The following is a 24,818-nucleotide window of genomic DNA, read 5'->3' on the forward strand; positions in this document are numbered from 1 at the left end:
CTTAAGACATTTTCGCCATTCTATGAATACGAGAACAGGTTTCATAAAATAAATAGAAAAATCAATATTGCGTTTTTGTCTCTAAATATCTCAGTGATACTCAAAGGAACGTTCTAATGAATAATCTATGATCACTCTGGGTTCCAATATTGCTGCAACTCATAAAAGCTCGCACCGATACCTTAATTACCAGAAAGCAAATAGGTTCTTCCATGTGTGGGTTTATTTCAGAATCGCAAAAGCGTTAATTAGCGGTAGTGAACTCAGCTCAATTAGTCTTAAAATTGAAGAAGACATAAAAATCGCATAATTTTTCTCTGGAATACTTCTTTCCTCAAACATTTCCGAATTTTACGATTACGAAACAAAGCAAAACTATTAAGTAAAATTTTCAACATAATTAAACAACCAAACGAGAATTTTACATCGAAATATGATTCCCATATCTGATATATAATTTTCCGTTGAAAATTATTTTGAAACAATATTTGTAGAATGCTTTAAAATTTCCGATCTTAAATCACACTTCCGTTTACATCAACCTAATGAAATGCACAGTTTATATCGCAATCCTCCTCACGCTGGATGGAAAAGACCTGCGTTCGAATCCCGTCGATGACGTGAGGAATTTTTATGGCTCTTTTTCACAGCGTGGCTGAGTTAGCCTGTCTCAGGCGAGGGTAGCGTGGTTTTTTCTCCAGAAACTCCGGTTTTTCATCCAGAAAAGAGAAAATCGATTTCAGAATTCACTCCATTTACAGACAACTTACATGGAGCAATAGCCCTAGTCGCCGATGCTCCTAATACCAGAAAAACTATATTTTACAAAAGCTAATTCCCACCCCTGCATTATTTCTGCATTCGAAATTCAGATTAACTAGGGATTCTTAATTGATCTGAATCACGAAGTGGTGTTGCTATTGTTACCCTTTCAAGTTTTCTTATTCAACTTTTTTAAAACTTATGTAATGCATTATGTAATTGATGCTAATTAATAGTTTGCTATATATATTAAATATCAACATCTTTTGCCAGATACAGTAAAACATCAATCTAAGAGTGAAAAAAAAAAAAAACTGTATGATTAGTTTTCCAAATTTAAAATCACGTTTCAAAACTAAGAAGAATACTTTTCTCTGTATCTCCCCTGAAAGCTCAGGCTTCGCTTCATATTAATACGTGGTTGAGAAGACCATAAAACTCTATAAAAGGAATTTCTAATGAAACATTACTTTTGTAAATTAAGCACACTGATTGAACTCAATTAAATGCAGCTTCGCGTGTGTTTTGATGGCCTTCAACTGGCGAGTTATCAGAGAAGAGGTCTTGTTGAATTTAATACGTACTTTTCAAACTTCGTATGTTTCGCTTTCAAAAACACTCCTTTTGTTAACTGACTGTTTCCTTAAGGCAGTCTTGACATATCTCGACTTTTGCTATCTTTGTAAAATGAACTTTCCCAATTTAAAAATTACTTAATTCCAAGAGCAAAAGTTATTTAAAGAACAACCGAACTTACAAACAGTATTGTCTTAAAATTCAAATGAGATCTTTATTTAGTGAAGGAAATGAAAGTTGTTTGCTTCAGGCAGGGTTACCAGCATCAAAAAGGGTTCCTTCAATTCACAGAGAATATTTCATCCGTGAAGATCGATATTAGCAAAGTGTTGGAAACACCATTGTAACCTCAAGCAAATATTTCAGGACTGATGATAATTTAAGATTTTAAGATGAAAATTGTGGTTTTCAGATCCCAAAAATTTTAATATGTATTGTTATTAGACTGATAGTAGTTAATATATTTTTTGCATGGAAATGCAATTCTTAGCAGCGACGTAAAGCCAGTGAAATGAACTCAGAGAGAAAATTATTCTGACTCAAAAAATTAAACTTTTTAGTTAATTTTTAACGACGTTATCAATTAATTCACATAATCAGGGAAATTCTATATAAAGTGATAAGATCTGGTCATATTATAAAAAGTAAATTGCCTTAAATAAAATAATATATCTAGTTAATTGGTCTCAGGCGAGGGCAGCATGGTTTTTTCTCCCGGAAACTCCAGTTTTTCGTTCAGCAAATAGCAAATCGTTTATAGAATACATGAAATTTACAGACATTAATTACAGCGCTATATGGCCTAAGTTGCTGATTCGCATAAACTTCTACAACATCAACCAATCAACTCATAACTGACGTATTTCAATGGAAGAGTAACGCTGATTCCACTTGTCTACCGTTTGGAGAGTTAAGTATCGTTAGCTTCTCCAGGCTGAAATGATTTATTGAAGTCCGCGAAAAGCCCTTTAGATGTTAAAGGAATATTTAAAGCGCTTTTTCAAATGGTAGCTGAATTCTCAAAAGAGAGAAGATAAGCTGTAAGGTTTCTTGTTCAAAGAGTTTTTTCATATAGCAAAAAAGTAAAACAACCTTGGAATACATGCAGTTTACAAAAACACACATTGATGCCTCATGGCTTTAGCTCGTACGAAAGATGACAGTCCAGTGCAATGTGATGGTGAACTTAATTTTTGGAATATATTTCTTTGATGAGCGCAGACCTAATGGTTTCAAAAAATGTCTAACTGCTGAACGATACGGACACTGTTTGCAAACAACATTATCTATAACTGAAAAGGTGCAATTTTAAATGCATATTTTGCAAGTTGTGGCCATGAACACCATTTATTTTGATCTCTTCAGGAATTCTTGATGGTTGTATGCGCAGAAGACAGAATGATGTCACTTCCCATGGTTTTTGGTTTCGGTCGGATGGAGAGGAGAAATTCTAGCCCATTAAAGGGGTTAAAATATCCGTTATTTTTTAAATGAACTTATTGAAAAGAAATGTTTATAAGTTAATAAATAATATCACTAGTTTAAAATATATAGTTAAGGTTTAAACTATACAATCAGTTCGGTGCCCATTGGATTTACCATCATCATAGCATGAATCTTCATCGTCAGTCAAAATCATCATAACCAACCAAAATTGCCATTATCAGCACCAATCAAAATCACCATTAACATCATCATCTGCTTTAATTTTAGAAGTCCAGTAGTATTTCCAATCAAGAGTCCTTTATGGGCTGATCAATAGGAGCCGGAAGGACACCACACAATTGCGCAGTAGTTCTAGAATGAGGGAATTCTATTTTAATGGATCAGTGGGATGATACCTCGACTGAATATCAGCTTATAATTTGCTCTGTTCTACTTGGCTAAAGGAATTACGTTAGTCTTATGAATGATTGAATAAAGGACTGTATGGTTATGCATGTTCATGCGCTCAATGAAATAACAGAATACAAGAGAGAAGAAGGGGTTAATCTATTCTGAGAGGCAAATCACTCAAAGCAGGGTTAAAATATTTCCTCGAATATTCCTGCCATTAAATTGCATACCCCGTTGTTAACAATAACCATTTACTTTATTCACGTATGCATCATAGAATCCGTAATGTCATAATCGCCATACTTTACTTTTCCGAAACAGACAGGGGCGTGTTTCAAAGGGCGTTTGCAGTAGACGAATCCTATGCAACATTTATAAATTGAATTATGTTAATGTATGCATCTGACACAACGAGTGGTCTTCAGGCACGAATTAAAGGAACAAGGAGCTATTAATGTGGTACGTTTGCGATGTTTTTTTACACCAGAGGGAAGTACTCTCACTTTCCATGAAAAATGGAGAGAGAGAGAGAGAATAGGTGAGTAGCATTATCTTTATAATCCTCTACAGACATATTTATAGATAAGGATTAATTTTATGAGTAATACAAAAACGAATTGGAAAAAGGGTAGTGAAAAGACATTGAATTTAACACAACAAAACCTACATACACTCTACAAGAACATTTTCTTCAATATTTTTACCACTCTACGCGATCGATGCTTGTAGACATGGTAATGTTATGTGATATCTGGAGGGGAGTGTGAAAAATTGCACATAATCTGTCGTGTTTGGAAGAAAGTGTTTTCAAGAAGACATTCCAACAAACCTGAATAAATTTGCCAGCAGATCTCCAAAAGGATTTCTTCTGCTGCCCGAGCCAGGTGGTGCTTCAGTCTCCTGGTTGCTATGCAACATCCTCAACTAAACGAGGAAGTAAAAGTAGAAACGGCTTTTGTGTGACATCTAGTTTTACTGACGGAACAGCTTATCTAGGACTGTGGAGTTCCCTCTCTGGGTGGTTTATCTGAAAAGAGATGAACAAAGTGAGGAAACACTGGGGAATGGTGGAGTATGAGATAGACTTTATGAAACTTCAGCATTCTTAGGAAACGCTATTTACACACTTAGATATATTAACTGCATAGATTCATTCCCAATAATAATTTTATCAAAATCTTTTCCATTGAATCATTAAGCGATAATAACGGAAGTACTTAAATGATCCGTTCCTATCATTGAAAAGTATTTCTACAAAAAGGAATTTTTAATTAATTTTCTAACAACAGTCTTATCTGTACAGATTGCTATTAGTTGCACGTGACACCTTTCTTTTTTGCATATCCGAGTTTCTCGTAGTTTCACGTAGCAATTACGGTACATAATTTTTTTTTTCGAGTTTATAGAAGGTAAAAGGGAACTCAAACAGTATCTGTGTATGCGCACCTGTCCGGTCCTACTAATTTAGCAAGTTTTATCGCCTTTGATTGTAAAAGGTTTTCGGTTGGTATTGGTACCTTTATACCCATTATATTCATTCATCTTATTGCCCATTTGGTACCAGCTTCCTGACAGATCGCCTCTCAAAGACATAAGAGTCGCAAAATGAAAAAAAAATTGCGTCTTAAGCAGCCTGTTCAAGATGAAAAAATTTAATTATAAAGCAGATTAATAAAGTTCCTTCCAAGTGAAATCAATAGAGGATTTCGGGCGTTTTGCGCCCTAAGTTTTTCCGCATTATTCTGTAAGAAAACGATACCATCAGTAGAGATACCTATTGGGTTTCTTTTGTTTAATGTCACATTGCAATCACTTTTTGAGGATGTTCGACTGTTTCACCTTAAGGAATGAAAAGTCCCTGCAAAGTGACTATCATAAGCATAACTTCCGACCACTTTCTTTACTTTTTTTAATTTTCGTGGTGATGACAAACGTTTCCACTGCGTGCTATATCACTTGCCTAACGTTTCATCCATCACGATTGTCCTAGCTGCAAGGACAAAGTTTGCGGACTGAAAAACCCGGAATAACTTAATAAGAAACCTACTCGCTCTGTCTGAGATCGGTTAACTAAGGCTTCCATTGTAAAGAACTTTAGAAATTCCTCCAGTCGTTTACGGAAATCGAACCCAAACCTCTTTAAAGGATTGGAAGGTGGCGATGTACAAACTAAGCTGCTATGTGGAGGACTTAATTGCTATTACAAAATTGTCATATTTAGAGATACTCTAGAACAACCTCATCTAGTTGTGGTGATGACAAACGTCATCGCCATTTATTATGTCCATAAATTTCGTGTTCTGGTCGATACATGTTTTGCTGGACGAAAAACCCTTGTTTCTGGAAGGGGGGAATCTTGCTATCCACGCCTGAGAATACCAATTAATTCAGACAAAAAATAAAAAAACCTCATAAAAGTTCCTCGCGTCGTTGACGGGATTCGAACCTTTACCACCAGGTGTGGGGAGAATAGTGATTATAGCTACTGCGCAGACTCATTTCTAGTACAGCGCTGTTCTTCCACAACTTGTGAAAAAAGCCTGGATTCGAATCATTCTTCCGCTCCACTTTTCTGAGATTTATTCGCATCATAGCCGACTTAATATTCTCGGCAGACTTTCTCAAACGCTGCTTTTTCATACAGAAAACAGACAAACCGACTACAGAGTAAATGCAATTTACATATGATTTACTGATGGTGCATGCTTGTAGCTGCCTTCGAGTATATATTCTAAAGCCAGGGCTTTTCGAGCATTTTATGGGCTGTGGAACCTTTTGGAAAATCTAAATATTTCGCAGCGCTATTATCTCTTTAACGACAGCAATCTGTATTTAAAGATATAAGAGCTCCGCGAAATATTTTTAAACAGTATTACTGTTTTTAATTTATTCTTAATTATTAAATTAACAATAAATTATAATCAGTAATGCACGTTTACAAATTAAATAAAAAACGTCCTGAATTTTGGATATTTAATTCACAGCAAAATATTGTTAGTATACTGTATACTAAATCCGTGTCTCAAACGTTTTTTTTAATGCTATCTGTTCCTCTCGCTCTTTCATTTCAAAGAAACATGATAAAGTTGGTAAAATTTTCTCTCTCTCTCTCTCTCTCTCTCTCTCTCTCTCTCTCTCTCTCTCTCTCTCTCTCTCTCTCTCTCATTAAAAATCTCAAGAAACCCCAACGAGCTAACTCTCATAGAACCTTAGAATTTCGCGGAAAACAGTTTGACAAACCATGTTCTAAGAAGCCCACACCAGTTCATCACAATGCAGTCCAGAAATGCATTTCGTTCCCTTTTGTAATTGATTAGGTAATGAATATTCGGCCCCATCCACAGCTATTTTAGGACATCTTCAAAATGTCTGGGTATCCGCTTCACAGAAATCATCTTGTACTGCATCTTGGCATGGATTTTAGACTAGTGGAACACTTGCAGCATAAACTGGATCACACTGCACCGAGATAAAGTGAACTAGTGCGAAGTGGATCGCCAAAGCTAGGCTGTCCAACCGCTCAGGAGTCTCAGTGGTTGGACAGCCTAAAATCACCTTGGTACCTGATCGCGGGTCGCATTATAAAAAAGATTCCAATATATCGATGTAGCACTTTGCTTGCAGTGATTAGATCTACGAGCACATGAACACGAATAAGAATTAGATCCACAAGTTTCAAAGCTGTTTATTTAAATTTAGCTCAATTTGATATTCCAATCCAAACTTAGAAAACTTTAGGATTTGCTTCCGACAAACCAATCATGCGATTACTTGTCATGCGGTAAATGAAAATCAATGACAATAAATACCATTAGATCGTTTGAAAAATTACATGCAATATTTAGTAAGCACTCTTTAAGATTTTTTGACAAGATAAATCAGCAGCCACTGTCCATTCACTGCAGGATGGAGTGCCTCCTCAGCAAGTCATGTTAAAGGAATGGATCATAATCTATCATTCTGGTCCAGCGCGGGTTGGCAGATCAACCGTTTAGCAGTCAGGAGCTTGAACCCCGGTCTATTCAAGGAGCGTATGCTATTGCTCCCCCGTCCCTGACCACTCGCCTACGGAGGCCGTTTTTATTTTGATATTTGAGATTAAATTCGTTGAAGTATATATTGATTTATAAAGGTATGTATACTGATAGTTACATTTTGTCAAATCTATTTATTTGTCCTTGTTCTGGAAAGGGACCATGAAATTCATGAGATATTTTAAGAAGCATAAAGTATAGGTTTAGAAACCTCTTCTGTAATGGAACTGTTGTTATTGTCATATTAGAAGCATCAGCGACTAAGGCCATATTGCTCCGCGTGTATTGTCTGTAAATTGCGTGTGTTGTTTGGTGGATTTGCTGTTTGCTGAACGTAAAACCCGAGTTTCTGCTAGAAAAAGGAACTGTCGCAGACTCGGAATTCTTGTATTAGAGCTGAATTGACAGAATATGTTTGGCCAAAGGTAACACGCTATTAATGGAAAATAAAGTTCAATATGCCTTTTAAAGTGATCTCTATACCATCTTGAAAGTACTTTGCGCATGCAGTGGCCCCTTTTGACGATATGTGGAACTAGATAAAGTTTTTATTCCATAAAATTCTCTCATAACGTGTAGAGTATTGCCTTACAGTCACATTTCTCTGCAGCCTACAGTTTTCTGGCAGACTTTAGGAACACCTTGTACTTTATATGACAACAAATAATACAAAGAACTTTAATTTATTTTATCCACTCTGCACCCGAATACTGAGAATGCAGAGTGTCATGTGTGATTTAGAGACATAGATTCTGGCTTATTTCATTACTTTTCGTGCCGGATATTGTCCTAAATTTTTAGAATGATCACCCGAATTTTTTGTGCTTAATAAACGAGATTCAATCCGCCTAGTGAACTAATTTCAGTTTAAAAACTATAACAAATTACAAAAACCTATCGTTATCCACTCGACCCCTTGATCTACTACTCCCCCTTATGCTATACTGGACGTTCTTCCATTCCTGTAATCATCAATGTCATCGTACCTCTGCTGCTGTGTGCATCACGATCAGAGCACATAAATTAACATCACCTGAATCAACACAACTCTAAACCAGTAGGGCCTATCGTCACAATTCCGACACCAGTACATTGTAATAGGCCCCGGGTGCCAAGCGTTTCCGTGGCCAAACGATTCTCGTGCGATTAAAGAGCGTTTTTTGATAAGCGACTAGGTTCTCCCATTCTTATTAAACTTTTTCGTTAAGTAGCTTCACTCTCTTAAAAGCACTAAGAAGTGAGCCCAGAAGAAGGACAGTACCTTCTTTAATTTAGTACTCCTACTAACTGTACTAACCTCTACGCTTGGCCACAAAGCGGCACTGTTCCTGCCTCCCCGTGGCGGGGCCGGTAACCTGCGTGGTAAAGGTAAACACTCAGGGCCAAAAGGAGCTAACATGGATACAAATAGTTATCCACCTTTAGAGCCATTGAGCTCAAGACAAGAAATTTCTGACATTGACCATGACTCTGTTCAACCAAAAAGGCTTCAAAGCGAGGCAAAGTGTCAAAATGATATACCGAATTTCCTGGTGGTACATTCGTTATCTGCCCAACCTGTAGGCAAATTATTACCATTCTTGATATATCAGTGTTTAGAATCTATTTCAGGGTCACCAAAAATGGTGAAGCGACTACAATCCGGAGAGCTCCTGATTGAAACAGCCACCTCAAAACATTCTGAGCGGCTGTTAAACACAACATCATTTGGGGGAGTGACAGTATCAGTAACTCCCCACAGAATGTTAAATTCATCAGGCGGTGTGATCAGTGAATGGGACCTAATTACAGTCTCCGAAGAAGAACTATTCCAAGAACTTAGTAGTCAAAAGGTAACAAGTGAAAAATAATCATGAGTAAAAAAGATGGAAATCGAACTTCAACTAGAACCATCATTTTAACATTCGGCACTCCAGACTTACCATCCTCAATCAAAGCTGGCTATTTGAATTGTCGTATTAGATCATATATTCCGAATCCCGTTCGTTGCTTCAAATTCCAGAAATATGTTCATTCACAGCAGGCATGTAGAGGGGACGCCATTTGTCCCATCTGCGGATCTAAAGAGCATACTCAAGCTGATTGCTCAGCCGCAACCCCTGCGTGTCCAAACTGTAAGGGAAGTCGCCCTGCCTTTTCCAAAGCTTGCGAACTATGGATTACAGGGAAAAAATTCAAAAATAGAAAATAAAGTTACGTTTCCTGAGGCACGTAGGCAAGTTATGTTGAGCATGCCTAGCAGTCGATCCTACGCTGTTCGCACTAGAAACTACAGATGTGTCAATTCCGCCTAATACCTCTATGGCTAATTGGATTAAATCTACTCTTTCAAATTCAAAAAAAGAAAATCCTCAAAAAAACTAGCGAAGCTACAAATACGCCAATCAGTATCCCTGGTGATATTCCATCGGTCCCATATGACGCAGAGCAAACGAAATCTGACACAGGTTCAAAACAAATGGAAACTCCCACCAACAGTATGGAAGTAGATGAGCGTTAAGATAATGGGGAGCCCATTTTGGAACTCCATGCAAATGACACCATGGATTCTGTATGCCCCTATTTCCTGAAAAAAGATAAAATAAAACAAGACAGACCGAAATGCTCCACTTCTAAAAAACAGTCAGACCAATCCACCACAACTAAACTTAAATAATGTCTAATACCATAAAGTGGAACTGCAGAGGACTAAGAAGCCATTCTGACGACCTAAAAGATTTACTAATTCAATATAATCCGATAGCAGTATGTCTACAGGAAACTTTCTTATCATTTCAAGCTTCACCAAACTTTACAAACTATACAATATATAGAAAAGACAGGATTTCGGAGTCTCCTGCTCGCGGAGGAGTAGCTATGCTTATAAAATCAAACATACCGTCCAAGCAAATTCAGTTACAAACTAGTCTAGAAGCTGTGGCAGCACGTATTTCAATCGGTATATCAATTACCCTTACTTCTATCTATATATATTTCCCCTTCTCAACCATTTTCAAATACAGAACTTGATAATTTGGTGATGCAACTACCATCTCCGATCTGCCTTTTTGGTGACTTCAATGGCCACCATCCATTATGGGGGTCGCCTGCGATTGACACAAGAGGCAAATTAATCGAAACATTCATGAATAATAACAACCTAACTAAACTAAACTCTGGCTCTCCCACTTATATTCACCTAACTACAGATCTACCTCTGCAATAGACTTGTTAATCTGGTCACCATCAATTCTTCCAAGCATGACATGGTCAGTCCTAAATTATACCTAAACAGCGATCACTTTCCAATCCTTTGCTCATTTCAAACACGGGTAACTGCAAATCTCCAGCGCCGATCCAACTGGAAGTTCGAGAAGGCAAACTGGGAGAGCTACTCCACACAGGTCCAGTTAGACAGGAGTTATGTTCAGCATCATCCAATTGAAGACGTAACTAACTACATTACCAATCAGATACTAAATGCAGCTAAAAATTCATTTCCGAAGCCACGACCTCACAAGTGCTCCCACCATAACAACTTGTGGAACACGGATTGTTCTGATGCCAAGCGTGAGAAAAACCGTGCTTGGAACAAATTCCGTAAGTTTCCTACAACCAGTAATCTAATAGAATACAAAAGACTTAAAGACAAAGCAAGGCAGAGTAGGAGAAAAGCCAAACGTGACTCCTGGATCTCATTTGCCTCAACCTGCCTTTTCCAAAGCTTGCGAACTATGTATTACATGGAAAAAAATTCAAAAACAGAAAATAGAGAAAATAAAGTTACGTTTCCTGAGGCACGTAGGCAAGTTATGTTGAATATGCCAAAGACGCTGACCCACGACTCATTTTGAGAAGAATTAAAGCACTAAATGGAAAATTCACTCGACCACCCTCTCCAATACTCTGTTGGAATGGGAAAGATCTATCGGCACCTAAGGAAATTGCCAATGCGCTAGCAGAATCATTCTCTACAATATCTGCTTCTGTTTCCTACTCCATCTCCTTTCAGCGCATCAAAGCAGATGCAGAACGCCGCAAAATTAACTTCTCCACACGGTTCTCACTTCCATACAATCAACCATTTAATTTAACATAACTCAAGGAATCCGTAAATAAATCTCCAAATAGTGCTGCCGGCCCAGATAATATACATTACATCATGCTAAAACAATTACCTGAAGAGGACTTACGTACCCTACTGATATTCTATAATCGAATTTTCTCAGAAAATGCTTATTCGCTTTCCTTGTGTCATTCTTTCATACTTGCCATACCAAAACCAGGCAAAGACCCTTCTTTGGTTAACAATTATAGGCCAATATCTCTCACAAGCTGCATGGGGAAAATTTTTGAAAGAATGGTACATACGAGGCTTACCTGGATCTTAGAAGCAGAGAACTTTTTAACACATCATCAGAGTGGCCTTTCGTAAGAACAGATCAACTCTTATGTTCTTATCAAAGCTTAATCGAATATTCGCAATGCCTTTGTCATGAATCAGCATCTAGTCATGGTCAATTTAGATATTGAAAAGGCATTTGACACTACCTGGCGACATGGTATTATTCTGGACCTTTATCACCTAGGACTAAGGGGTAATCTCCCTCAGATAATTCAGAATTTCCTACGCCACCGCTCTTTTCAGGTCCGTTATAAGAACGTAGTGTCTACATCCCATATTCAGGAAGGAGTACCACAGGGATCTATACTCAGCGCAACGTTATTTGAAATTCGAGTCAACAGCATAACTAGAAACATCCCCAAAACTGTGGAGACTTATATATACATGGATGACCTCGCCATCTCCTGCTAGTCGCAAAGCATCAACGCCTTTGAAGGTCAACTCCAACTTGCCATTAACAGAATTGAATCCTGGATGTCAAGCAACGGATATCGACTAGCTGAACAGAAGTCTACCACCACTCACTTTTGTAAGAAACGTGCTCTCCACCACCATCCTTAATTACAGCTAAACAATAGTCCGATACCAGTAGTAAACAGCATCAGATTTCTGGCCCTGATATTAGATAGTAAGCTTAACTTCCAATAAGACATCACATATTTACGAACTACTTGTCTAAAACAGTTGAACATGCTTCGATCAGTCTCATCCATGTCGTGGGGAGCTTACCTGCCCGGCAACCCAAAGGTCGCGGGTTCGATACCCGCCTCGGGCTTGGATCAAAGTACTGCAAAAACCTTGGGAGGTGCAATATGGCCACAGAAGCCGATGCGCCAATAACTACCAAATCAAAAAAAAAAAAAAAAAAAAAATCGTGGGGAGCTGATCGGTACTCCTTATTTCACCTCTACAAATCTCTGATCCGTTCACGCCTAGATTATGGTTCTCCCGTATATGTCTCAGCTAAGAAAAGCACATTAGATCTGCTAAATGTCATCCAGCACAGTGCCTTGAGGACTGCACTGGGAGCATTCAGGACTTCTTCTATGCAAAGTCTCTATATTAAACCCCACGATCCTCCATTACACCTTCTTAGAAAAACATTATTGCTTTTCTATGCTTCTAAGACCCAGAGTCTTCCATGCACCCCAGTTGGGAGTATCTTTATCACACTCGGTGGGATTCTTTTTATGAGAATAAGCCAAATGAAAATCGACCTGCCTCAGTCAGGATCAAAGATCTTATTCAGAGTTGGAGTATCGATTTAGCTGATATTTTTTAGAACACAACTGCACTTGTTCCACCTTGGACGTATGTTTCTGCCTCCCATGATACATATTTTTTCCAGTGGGGAAAAAATGTCATACCTCCCAAAAACATCAGACAGTTGCACTCAGCTCATGCTACTCTTAACTCCCATGTCTGTAAAATATATACCGACGGATCGAAAACTGACAGTATGGTGGGTGATGCGGCTGTTTTAGCCACACTACCTTTATCCTGCAGTGTCTTCACTACTGAACTTTATGCCATCAAGTTAGCACTTTGTAAGATTATTGAACTTTCCATCCCATCTGCAATAATTTACACCGATTCCCTCGGTGCTATCTCTGCCATAAGGAAGAATTTCTCCTCTTCTCATCCTACATTGAAAGAGATTCATTCCCAGCTATTCTCCTGTGGCGTGTCCAATCATCAATCAGTTTTTGCTGAATCCCTGGCCATTCTGGGAAAGTGCGGTTGGTTGGTTGGTTGGTTGAGTTTTATTGGCGCATCAGCAACTATGGCTATAATGCGCCAAAACCTTGTCATAAAAGGTAAAAAAGTTTCAGTGACCTACTGAATTAGGTCACTACGTCAGGTTATAAAAACAAGTATAAACTGTAACAGACAAATATCAGTAAATAAGTAACAATGGAAAATCTTAAAATAATAAGATTTTTAAATATGATTAAAAAGGTTTACTGATTTTAGGAAATTATAAATAGCAGACACATGGTCATTGTCGGATAAAATCTGACTGAGTGTATACGGCTCAGTCAGATGGTTAAAAGCGGTAAAACGAGCATTTCTAAAACTGGTACAGTCAACTAAAACGTGTCTGATTGTTAAGATTGTGCCACAGGACACACACATAGGAGGGTCATCAGCCCTCAGCAAAAACGAATGTGTCAAATGACTATGTCCTATGCGGGTCCGGGCAAGAACAACTTCCTCCTTACGATTCCTGCGCAGACTAGACTGCCACGGTTCAATTACGGGCTTTATACGATACAGTTTATTCCCAGTCTGTCTATTCCACAAATCCTGCCATTGGGAGTGTATCTTCTGCTGTATAGTTTTCCTGTAGTCTGTATAGGGGACTGACAGGCAGCGATTATTATTAGGGATTGCTGATTTGGCTGCGGTGTCAGCCAAATCATTTCCCCTAATCCCAATGTGGCTGGGAATCCAGCAGAAGCGGATATCATATTCACGTTCATGGAGAACGCGAATCTTCTGCTGAATGCTAGACAGAACTGGATGATCATTATATCTCACAGATATTAAAGCCTGTAACGCACTGAGAGAGTCGGAATATAAAATGAACCGATGGTATTGGCATTCACTAATGTGATCCAAGGCTAACTTTATAGCGTGCAGCTCTGCAGTAAATATGCTGCATTCAGAGGGAATCTGCTCCGATGTAGTGCTGTCTCTAAAGACAGCAGCAGATCCCACATATGATTCCGCCTTCGAGCCGTCTGTGTAGACTGGCGCGAAGTCAGAATGTTCAGCTCGGTGTGCTGAAAAAAGCTGCAGGTAGACAGACGATGGAGTGTCCGACTTTCCCCAATTTCTAAGGGACAAGTCACATGCCGGGACACGAGCATGCCAGGGTGGAAAGGGTTGCTTTGGTGTTTGGGCAACCTTGTCTACCTTCATATTAAGTTCTTTGAGTAGCTCTTGGAGACGAATACCAAAAGGACGATTGGCAGTCTTACGGGTGTTGTACAAATTTTCCCATCGTGGCTCAAAAACGGTTAGCCACGTAGGGTGGTCTGGCAGGGATTTCAGTTTTAGAGCGTAGTTTAGAGACAACTGCTTACGTCGAAGCAATAATGGCGGTTCGTTTGCTTCGACGTATAAGCTCTGGACAGGAGATGTGCGATATGCTCCAATAGCGGTACGGAGAGCCAGATGATGGACAGGATCGAGCCAACGAAGTACACTGTCTCTGGCCGAATTGTATACCAGGGACCCGTAATCCAGTCTGGATCGTACAAGTGCACGATAGATACGTAGTAGGGTGCATCGATCCGCACCCCAAGATGTTGAGGAAAGAGAGCGCAGAATATTTAGCCCTCTTGTGCACTTTGTGCGGAGTTGACGGATGTGATCCAGAAAGGTCAGCTTTTTATCGAATACGAGTCCCAAGAATTTTGTGTCCGCTGCTATTGGAATTACATGTTGTCCGAGCTTTAATTCAGGTTCAGGATGAAGATTACGCTTACGACAAAAGTGTACGCAAACGGTCTTCTCCGGCGAGAACCTGAAGCCATTAGCAAGAGCCCAGGAGTTGAGGCGATCAATAGCTTTCTGCAGTTGTCTTTCAATAACCCTCATGTTGCATGACTGACAAAATATGCTAAAGTCATCAACATAGAGGGCACAGTTTACAGTTGGAGGAAGTTGTTCTGTGATTGAATTCACTTTGATGGCAAAAAGCGTGACACTTAATACTGATCCTTGTGGTACTCCCTCCTCTTGGCTGAAGGAGCGAGAGAGTGAGGATCCCACACGAACTTGGAACGATCGATTGGCTAAAAAGTTTTGAATAAAAAAGGGCAGATGCCCTCTTAGGCCTAGGCTATGTAAGTCTTTCAAAATGCCAAATCTCCAAGTTGTGTCATACGCTTTCTCCATGTCAAAGAACACCGACACCAAGTGTTCCCGTTTTAGGAAAGCATCCCGGATGGATGCTTCCATTCTAATAAGATGGTCCAAAGTGGACCGGTTCCTTCGGAAGCCGCACTGGATGTTGGAGAGAAGGTCATTTGACTCGAGATACCATATTAAGCGAGAATTAACCATTCTCTCCAGGATTTTGCACAGACAGCTAGTCAGAGCAATAGGACGATAGTTGGTGGTGACTTTTGGATCCTTTCCTGGCTTAGGGAAGGCAAGGACGATTGCCTTTCGCCAGGAGTCCGGAAACTGCCCCTCAGTAAAGATTCTGTTATACAGAAGGAGCAGACAATCCATAGATTTTGGTGAAAGGTGTTTAATCATTTCATAATGGATGCCATCTGGTCCAACAGCACTTGCTTTGGAAAGAGTGAGGGCTCTTTTCAGTTCCTCTATAGTGAATGCCCCGTTGTAAGGATAGAGGCCCTTGGTCTTAAAATTAAGTGCCTGTTTTTCTAGTTTATATTTCAGGACCAGGAACTCTGGGGAATACGAAGATGTTGCGGAGATGTTAGAGAATGTTTCCCCAAGAGCATTGGCTATTGCAGTTGGATCTGCAATAGCGCATCCATTATAATCTAGGATTGAAGAAGGGTGGGATGTATATTTTCCCTTCATTTTCCGGATTTTATCCCAGACTACCTTAGAATTGGTAGCCTGGTTAATAGATGATGTAAAACGGATCCATGATTCCTTTTGACTCTGACGGCGAATGTAGCGTGCTTTGGCTCGTGCACGCTTGAAGGCTATTAGATTAACAGTGGTAGGATATCGGCGGAATATCCCCCACGCTTTGTTTTGAGCCTTTTTTGCTGCTGTGCATTGGGAATTCCACCAAGGTTTGGGAAATGGTGGAAACCGGGCAGATGTTTTTGGAACAGCATTCGCAGCTGCTTGGACAATGATTTCTGTGATGTACGTTACTGCGTCATTGATAGGCTCCTGACTGACTGTACTGAGGTCAAAATTTGCCTGATGTTGGAAGGCATTCCAGTCAGCCTGATCAAACTTCCACCGTGGTAACCTAAAAGGAAGACACGGTCTCCCACTGTGTAACAAGGTTATCACAGGGAAGTGATCACTTCCGTATGGATTCTCCTCCACTTCCCAAGTGAGTGAAGGGAGTAGAGAAGGGGAGCAGATAGAGAGATCAATGGCAGAAAACGTACGGGTAGGCATATGGAAGAAGGTGTTTGTTCCAGTATTTAGAAGGGAAAGGTCATTGTCATTGAGCATACGCTCTATGACTCGTCCCCTTCCGTTGATGTTAGCACTACCCCACAGGGTGTTATGTCCATTAAAATCTCCAAGAAGTAAGAAAGGGGGAGGCAACTGCGATACAAGATCATCAAGGTCTTCCTGGGAGATGTCAGTCCCAGGTGGCAAATAAATAGAGCACACAGTTAATAAAAATCCCACTGTCAGGCGAATTGCAACAGCCTCAATGCTGGTTGTAATTAGCAAGGGCTGAACTGGGGTCTGATTACCCACAAGGATAGCCACTCCTCCATGAGCAGGACCATCCGCAATTCTATCCTTACGAAAGATTGTGATGTTATGCAGGGTGGGATCATCATTTGCCTTTAGATAAGTCTCCTGCAAGCAAAAGCAAACTGGCTCGTGCTTTTGCAGGAGGGCCTTGATGTCATCAGTATTTCGCCGGAATCCACGACAATTCCATTGTAGGAATTTAGCCATTACTTTGGCTTGGTGGGTCCATCAGGCGGCTTCCGAGGTGCTGAGGGCTTACTTTTGTCAGTCTTGGATTTATCTTTTTTGGGGAAGAATGGACGCTGTCCCGTGTCCATTTCTTCCTCCGCAAAGAGTTCCAAGACAGATTCATCCTGTACCTCCTTGTTCTCTACATCCATTGTTTCTGTTCTTACTGCAGGCTCTTTACCACTTGGTTTTGGTAGTGGTGGAGCGCTAGGAGGTACGGATATAGGAGTGGCAACTGACTGTGTTTTTTTGGTGGGCTTTTGAGAACTCAATAAATAGCGTGCAATCGGGGTGAATGACTCTTTTGGTGGTATAGTCATCTCAGTTTGTGTCCCGATAGTGCACTTAGCAGAAACCTTCTGGGCGTATGAAGGTTTCCCGCTATTTACTGGTTGGATACGTTTTCTGGCCTCTGGGTAGGAGATATTCAGCTCTGTTTTTAACTTTTGGATCTCTTTTTCATCCTTCCACCGCTGACATGCTCTAGAGTAGGCGGGATGCTCTTCTTGGCAATTGACACAGATAGGTTTTGGAGCTGAGCATTCCTTGCTCTCGTGGTCTTTAACACCACATCGAGCACAGGCAGGATTACCACGACAAGATGTTTGTGAGTGGCCGTATTTTTGGCATCTAAAGCACCGCAGTGGGTTTGGGATATAAATCCTCACTGGGCAGTTTAGATAGCCTGCCTTTATGGAACTTGGAGGCCGTGGGGTATTAAACGTTAGGATGAGAACTCGGGTAGGGACGAGATTCCCATCCTTTCTCATCGATATTCTTTTGACAGCTGTCACTCCTTGGTCTTTTAATTCAGAGCAGATCTCTTCTTCAGAAACATGAAGAAGGTCCCACTCTGATATGACGCCACGTGAAGAATTTAGAGTTTTGTGAGGGGTTACGATGATAGGTATTCCCCCTATGGATGTAGCCTTTATGATTTTTTCCGCTTGCTTGGTGGTAGAAGCTTCGACCAAAAGGTCGCCAGAACGCAGTCTTTTTACAGATTTTGGTGAACCTGCCAACCCTTCTAATCCTTTCTGGATGAAGAAGGGTGACATCTTTCCAATGGACTGCTCTCCGGTTGAATGGAGAATGAGGAAAAGCGGTGTCACTGATGGTGGTGGTGTTTCCTCAGTTCTGGCTCTTTTTGCAGAGGTGTTATCTGCGTCATGATCTCGATTAGGTAGGGGCCTTGTTGGGGCCCCAGAAGAATTGGGATTTAAATTACTCATAGGAGTAAAAAGAAAATGTCTGATGCCTAAGTACCTCACCCACCACGGAGCCCTACGAGGGGGCGCCCACTCGTGAACTAGCAGGTACTGCGTACACGAGTGGGACGCCGAGTTCGCTTAGAACACCATACCCACGTTACCAATAAGTCTTTATCCCGTCCCAGGACCATAGGGAGGGAGACTTATTGGAACGCAGTTGACCCTAGCAGTATAATACCACCCGCCGATTGATCCCAGTCGAGCCGGTCCGGGACCACCCGTCTCGTCGAAGCAGGGGCCAAAGTGGTGTATTAAGGCTGGGCCCCTCAACCACCAGGATCCCCCTTTCCGCTTCCACGGGTCGCGGCGCACGGCTGCACACGCCGGATTCCAATGGTGTAACCCTGGAACCAAGGTATGGGCGTTGGATCCCAGTGATGCTAATCTGGTAAACCAGCAGCATCACTGGGAGGTCCCCTCACCACGTACAGGTGCCCACGTTGAGGGGGGGGGGGAAAGTGCGGACTTTGCCACTAAACAGCCTCAACCCACTCTCTCACAACATCCTCAGGTTCCATACACTGATTACAAGCCTGTTATTCGTAAAGCATGTTACGACAACTGGTCACAGATATGGAAAAGGAATACTAACAGCAAACTTTGCCAAATAAAACAAGAACCAAAGCTGTGGCTCTTTGGCTTCCGACAAAACAGACTTGAGAAACAAAACAAAAGAGAGGAAGTGATGTTGGCAAGGCTGAGAATTGTATGTATGTATTTGTCTTGGGCGGCACCTGGAACGTTAGTTCATCTCAGCCTCGTTTCACTTTTAAATTAGAGGATTCTGCATAAACGGCCAGAAGTGAACTGGCTGTTTGGCTACCCGGAATCAGCAGGTCGGAAACGCGCCACCACCACCACGGGAAGGTAGACCAGGGGCAACCAACCGGCGGCAGCAGAAGAGAGGGACGCCAAGAGCCCAACAAAGTACGAGCCAAAAATAGTAAAAAAAGGAACTTATACAACTATACAAAAATTAAATACTGTACACAAGATAACCTCAACAGATTGAGGTAAACACAGATGATACTTTCAGGTTTCAAGGTAAACAATGCAAGTAATCTTTTGCATATTAACATAAATAAAAAAAAAACAAGATCAAAGAAAATAATTAAGGATAACAGTACCATTCAACCGACAAAACTTTACACAAGCATTTTAGCCCAGAAGCAGGCACAAACCTTATAAACAGTTGAGGTTAAATCCAGTAAGTCCTGCAGTCATTAGTAGCAAAGTCACAGTCAGTTAACAGCCATCCGAGCAAAGGAGCACAGGAATTTTCATCGCCTAATTGAGTTGTAGGACACTTGTAGAGTTTCAAAAAAAAAAAAAAAAAACAACAACACACAGAGCACAAGTCCAGAATTGTAGATCTTGTTGAGAAAATGGACGTCATTACAGTGAAGGTGAAGAGTCTTGAGCTGAATTTGAAACATTCGCATGTGCAGTCATTGCAGAAAGGACTGCAAGCATTTTATTGAAGGTTGCCTTAGCAAAATCCTGAAGGGCGCGGTAACTCGTGGCATTTGATACAAAATTAGGTTCCAATCCTGATGAAAAGTTGGGAACTGCATTCTGCAGAATTACTCGAAATTCATTGTATGAGGGACAAGAGTACAACACGTGCTGCCAATCTTCCACACCGCCACAATGACAGAGTTCCGGAGGAGACAAGCGAAATTTAAACAGTTACTTATTTAATGATCCATGTCCTGATATCAAATAGGAGGTAAACAAGTTGAGGCTAAACCAGATTGTAGATTTTTTTATCCATAAGAGAGTCAACTTCAGGAAAAAACTTAGGTATTACACTGCCCAGTGTTGTGCCATCCCACCTACTCTGCCACAAATTGATCAACTCTTGCCAAATTCTTTGTCGTTCAGCTTTAACATCGACTTGAGTGTTAATAGAAATTCCAAGGATCTGAGTGGGAATCTGACGTTTCAAGCGATAACATAAGCCTCTGAAAATTACGTAGAGATCGAGTGGTAACGTCCCAGCTAAAACCTGCAAAGCAGGTGTTGAAACTGTTCGAAAAATCTTCAAAATACAAAGTAACATTGTACGCTGGATTGACAGTCCGCACCCTATGGAACCAAGCGCCAGCAGCATAGGCAACGATAGGGAGAAACACAGAGTTATAGTAGATTCTTAAACATCTTCTAGAAAAACCCCACTCAGTTCTAGAAACTCTGACAAGAGCGCCGGTGAAATTTCTGATCTTAATTCGCAGATTGGATAAATGAGGGAGAAAATTTAATTTGCTGTCAATAGTTATTCCCAAAAGTTTAATTTCCGTTATTAGAGGTATTTGTCTATTGTTTATTTTAACTCTTGGTGGTCGACGAACGTCCAATTTAGAGCCAAGGATCATAATTTTTGTCTTGGTAGAACTAATTTTTAACTTATTTTCAACTGTCCATTTTTGAAGATCAGATAGCACTTACTCAGCAGATATTTCAATAGAAGATCTTGAATTGCCACCAACAGGGACTGTCAAATCATCCGCATATGCCACGATCTTCACGTTGTCAAAGGTTCGGGTAATCCAACCTTGCAGAACAGAACAAAGTTCCAGAAAAGTGGTCGCAAAATGGAGTCTTGAGGACACCCTCGAAAGACCTGACGCAAAATGTGTCTACTTAGCTCTGGCGGTGATAAATCTGTTAGAGAAATAGCTCTTAATTAGAAGATAAAGTTGCTGGGAACATTCGGCATGACGTAAACGTTCGAGGGCACTTTCCCACCAAAGGGAATCAAAAGCACTCTCGAAGTCAATAAAGATAGCAAGAGTATACTTGCAACTGGAGTGTTCAACAGAAGAAATGAAGTCTACAAGGGCGTCCTCGCAGGACCTTCCAGGAGTGAATCCGTATTGATTAGGTGCAATTAGTCCCCGTTCCAATAACAAGTTGTTTAATCGCAGGGCAATTAAACGTTCTAATAGCTTACCAAGGTTGGCCAATAAGGCTATAAGCCGATAAGACCTCGGTTCCAAGGCTGAGAATTGGACATACGCATCATACCCATCTCTACTTGTTATTGGGAGAAAGCCCACTTCGGTGCTCATCCTGTAACAGTCAGCTTACGGTCCGCCATTCTTCGCTTGATTGTCCCTTACATTCAATCATCTGGTCAAACACTTTTCAATCAGTTTCCAGGCTTAACGCATCACACGATTTATCTCATGTCCTAGGAAACGATGCTAATATTGAAGAACTTTTAATATACTTAAAATGTATTAGCCTATACAAAAGTATATAATTTAATAACTATGAGGATAGGGTCATGCAATTAAACAATGAATAGACACAATTTGGCCTCAGTAGCCCTTGTGTCTTTAAACCCAACAACAACATTGTAATCATATTTTTCATTTGATTCGCCCTCTTGTTTAAGAAAGCGCCACAACATAGGATCTATACGTAGCATCTGCTGCATATCACACCTTATTGGATCCGCGCTAACCTAATAATCGAGTTCTTTTTTTTATATGTTAAGAAAAATATAGATTAAGGAGCTTAAACTCCAATTCTAATATACATTGAATGGTCGCTTTAGCAGGTACTCCTTCCTAATAGCGAGTGGGTTTCCTTCAGCTCTCAGAACAGCCTAGATTCTTTGTTGCACGAAGTCAACGAGATATCGAAAGCATGTCAATTAGGATGCTGGTTCATGTTGACTCAATTGATTCTGTACAGGTTTGCAATTGTAAATCTACTCCAGAGAACTCCTTCCATTTCATTCTACAAGTGCTTGCTCAGTTGAATCGAGACCAGGTGACTGGGAAGGTGACCACCAGCAGGCTGAATTAACTCATGTTTCTGAACCAGTTCTTGCCAATTCTGGCCATGGTACATTGCATGTTAATCCGCTGTAGGAAGCCATTCATAGATTAATACTTCCAGCCATGAAAGGATGTATCTTTTTTTGTTGCCTAGTCGGAAACAACTTCCACACAAACTGTAACATTAAAATGTTGTTCAGCTGGTATTAAGCGGATATCGTTTACACCACGAAAACACTCCCACACCATTACACCACTACCACCAGCTTGAATTCCTGACATCAAGCAGGAAGTTCATGGACTCTTGCTGTTTTCGCCATATTTCGGTCCTTCCATCAGCATGAAGTAGCAAGGATCAGGATTTTACGGAGTTTTTCCAATCCTCCACTCTCCAGCGTTGGTATTCCTGAGCCCGCTTTAACGTTACTTTCTCATTTTCGGTGAGAGGAGCCAAACTCGGCTCGGTTGTGCAATACCCTGTCCATGAACAGCTACGACGAATTTTTAGTTCTGAAATGCCCTGTTACCCTGGGCAAGTTTTGTCAGCCTCCATTGGCCTCTCATTAACAAACTGTTCTAGGCCACAAGATCGCCACTGGCTGGATGTTACTTGGTTATTGGACCAATCTCGATACATTCAAAGCACAGTCGTACTTGAAAAACTCCAGCAGGGTTGCAATTTCCGAAGTATTCATTCTAGCGCCCACTACCATGCTTCTTCCATAGCCACTTGAATCTTTCGTTTTTCCCATATTCACATTGAATTGTATACACCACAAAAACACTATCTGCCCACCTGCTTCATATTGCATGGAACAAACCAATGATGCTGTTACTGAATGAGTGCCCCATTTCATCAAAAATATTGGTATCTATAAAGTGGTACATGGGGAAATGTAAACAATATAAGAGCAATGAGATGAATATTATCTCAGATCATAAGAGCAATGAGATGAAACATATCTATAGAATTATCTGAGCAAAGTAATGATGTTAAATTATTTTAAAAATATTTCAAGATAAAGAAAACAAAATGGAGATTAAAAGTCCAACTTTAATTATCAGATAAGCAGATGACAGTTCTTCACCAAATTCAGTATCAGCTTTAACCAAGAATAAGATGCATCAGTGTCCTATGAAAAGGAGCATTCCAATAATTTTGAATGCTCCTTTTCATAGAAGCATTCATATATAAATCCTCAGTTTGTCATGGGTCTAGTGGTTTATTATCGATTAATCTGTACGAAAATCTAATCTTAATCAGAAAGTTCTGTTGTACTGGGCGATAAGTAAAATCATTTTAGATAAACAATATGATCAAAATTATGAACAATAAAGACACCACTTGGCGCCGAGATAAACGATGCAAATTCAAGGTTCAGTAGAACTAATGATGCATCTAAGTAAGGAAACAAAGTGGGACCGTTCAGTTTTGAAACATTTTAGTAAATTCACGGTTTATTGAATTTTTCACAAATCTTTCAGAGAGAAGGAGAGCAGCATATCACTAAAATCAAAAACCAGTTTTAGTATAGTGTTCGCTACTGACCATTCAGTCACGTAGCTCTCTCTCATGCAGTACTCTCATGCAAGACTTCAAGGAAGTTCCATGTCCGCTCATCTAAATCCTATAGAATTCAAATGGAACGCAATTGCCAATAAATCCCATTTTCTTTTGTATGAAAGGGATCAATTACTTTGTAACTGAAGAAACTTCCCATTTTGACCTTTTATCATTCATGAAATGAGTCAGTCACGTATTACTTATTTAGATGGAAAATATGCATGCGTGGCAAAACCAGCTATTCAGCTGTGTCCAATCCTCCTGTGAGTCATTGTTTGTTTATCGCGAAAAGCTGCTACTGCCTTATCGATGTTCCTTCATCCTAATGAATTGGGATCTTCAAATCTTGCAGAGAGATAATGGTCAGAAGCAATAACGTAGCTGAATTAATTTAAGCGATAATTACAATAACGTTCCATAGCTGTTCAATAATTCGTTATATATATATATATATATAATGTGAACTCTCTAGATGTTGTTAAAGATGTACCAGGAGCTATCATTGTCTGTCCTCTGAAAAACGTTTCAAACATCGAAAAGTGTCAGAGAAATCAATGTATTAGCGAAATAAGAATGATACAAAAAGTGATGTAATGCCGTAAGATGCCGATTGGTCACTAAAATATTCCAGCTAAAAAAGGATGAGCAGAATTATTGACGAAATTGTCAGAAATTTCGCAGTTGTTTGGATCTCTACTATCAGAAATATCTGACAGACTTCAACCGAATTTTCGCTATAAGTCTGCACCATATAAAACTCCTACGAGTCTCAGATTAATATAGATCGTCTCTCAGAGCTCTAAAACGAAAATCATTTATCAGTTCACTAGATGACAGGCTTGGTCTAGAATAGTGGGTTGCGCGTCGAGGTGATTTTCAATCAAGTCTCGCGTATACAGGTACTATTGTCGTTCATAATGACCGGTCATTGGTCCA

General features: G+C 40.1%; 1 protein-coding gene across 2 annotated transcripts in view; it reads right to left on the minus strand.

Moving 5' to 3' along the window:
* Positions 1–24,818, minus strand: part of LOC150089640 (uncharacterized) — a 109,188-nt gene that overhangs the window by 76,830 nt on the left and 7,540 nt on the right. Inside the window, exons 1-2 of one of the 2 annotated variants that reach the window (XM_090368704.1) lie at positions 19,712–19,781; positions 4,004–4,201 (exon numbers count right to left, since the gene is read on the minus strand). In XM_090368704.1, coding sequence (XP_090224830.1) covers positions 4,004–4,092 — 89 coding nt within the window. In that variant the 5' untranslated portion in view covers positions 4,093–4,201; positions 19,712–19,781. Of the gene's footprint in view, positions 1–4,003; positions 4,202–19,711; positions 19,782–24,818 lie in introns of those variants that run through there. The other variant, XM_090368703.1, reaches the window with a different exon arrangement.

Source organism: Mastigoproctus giganteus, chromosome 2 (genome assembly GCF_048544385.1).
Source record: "Mastigoproctus giganteus isolate SK-2022 chromosome 2, ASM4854438v1, whole genome shotgun sequence".
Lineage (NCBI taxonomy): Eukaryota > Metazoa > Arthropoda > Arachnida > Uropygi > Thelyphonidae > Mastigoproctus > Mastigoproctus giganteus.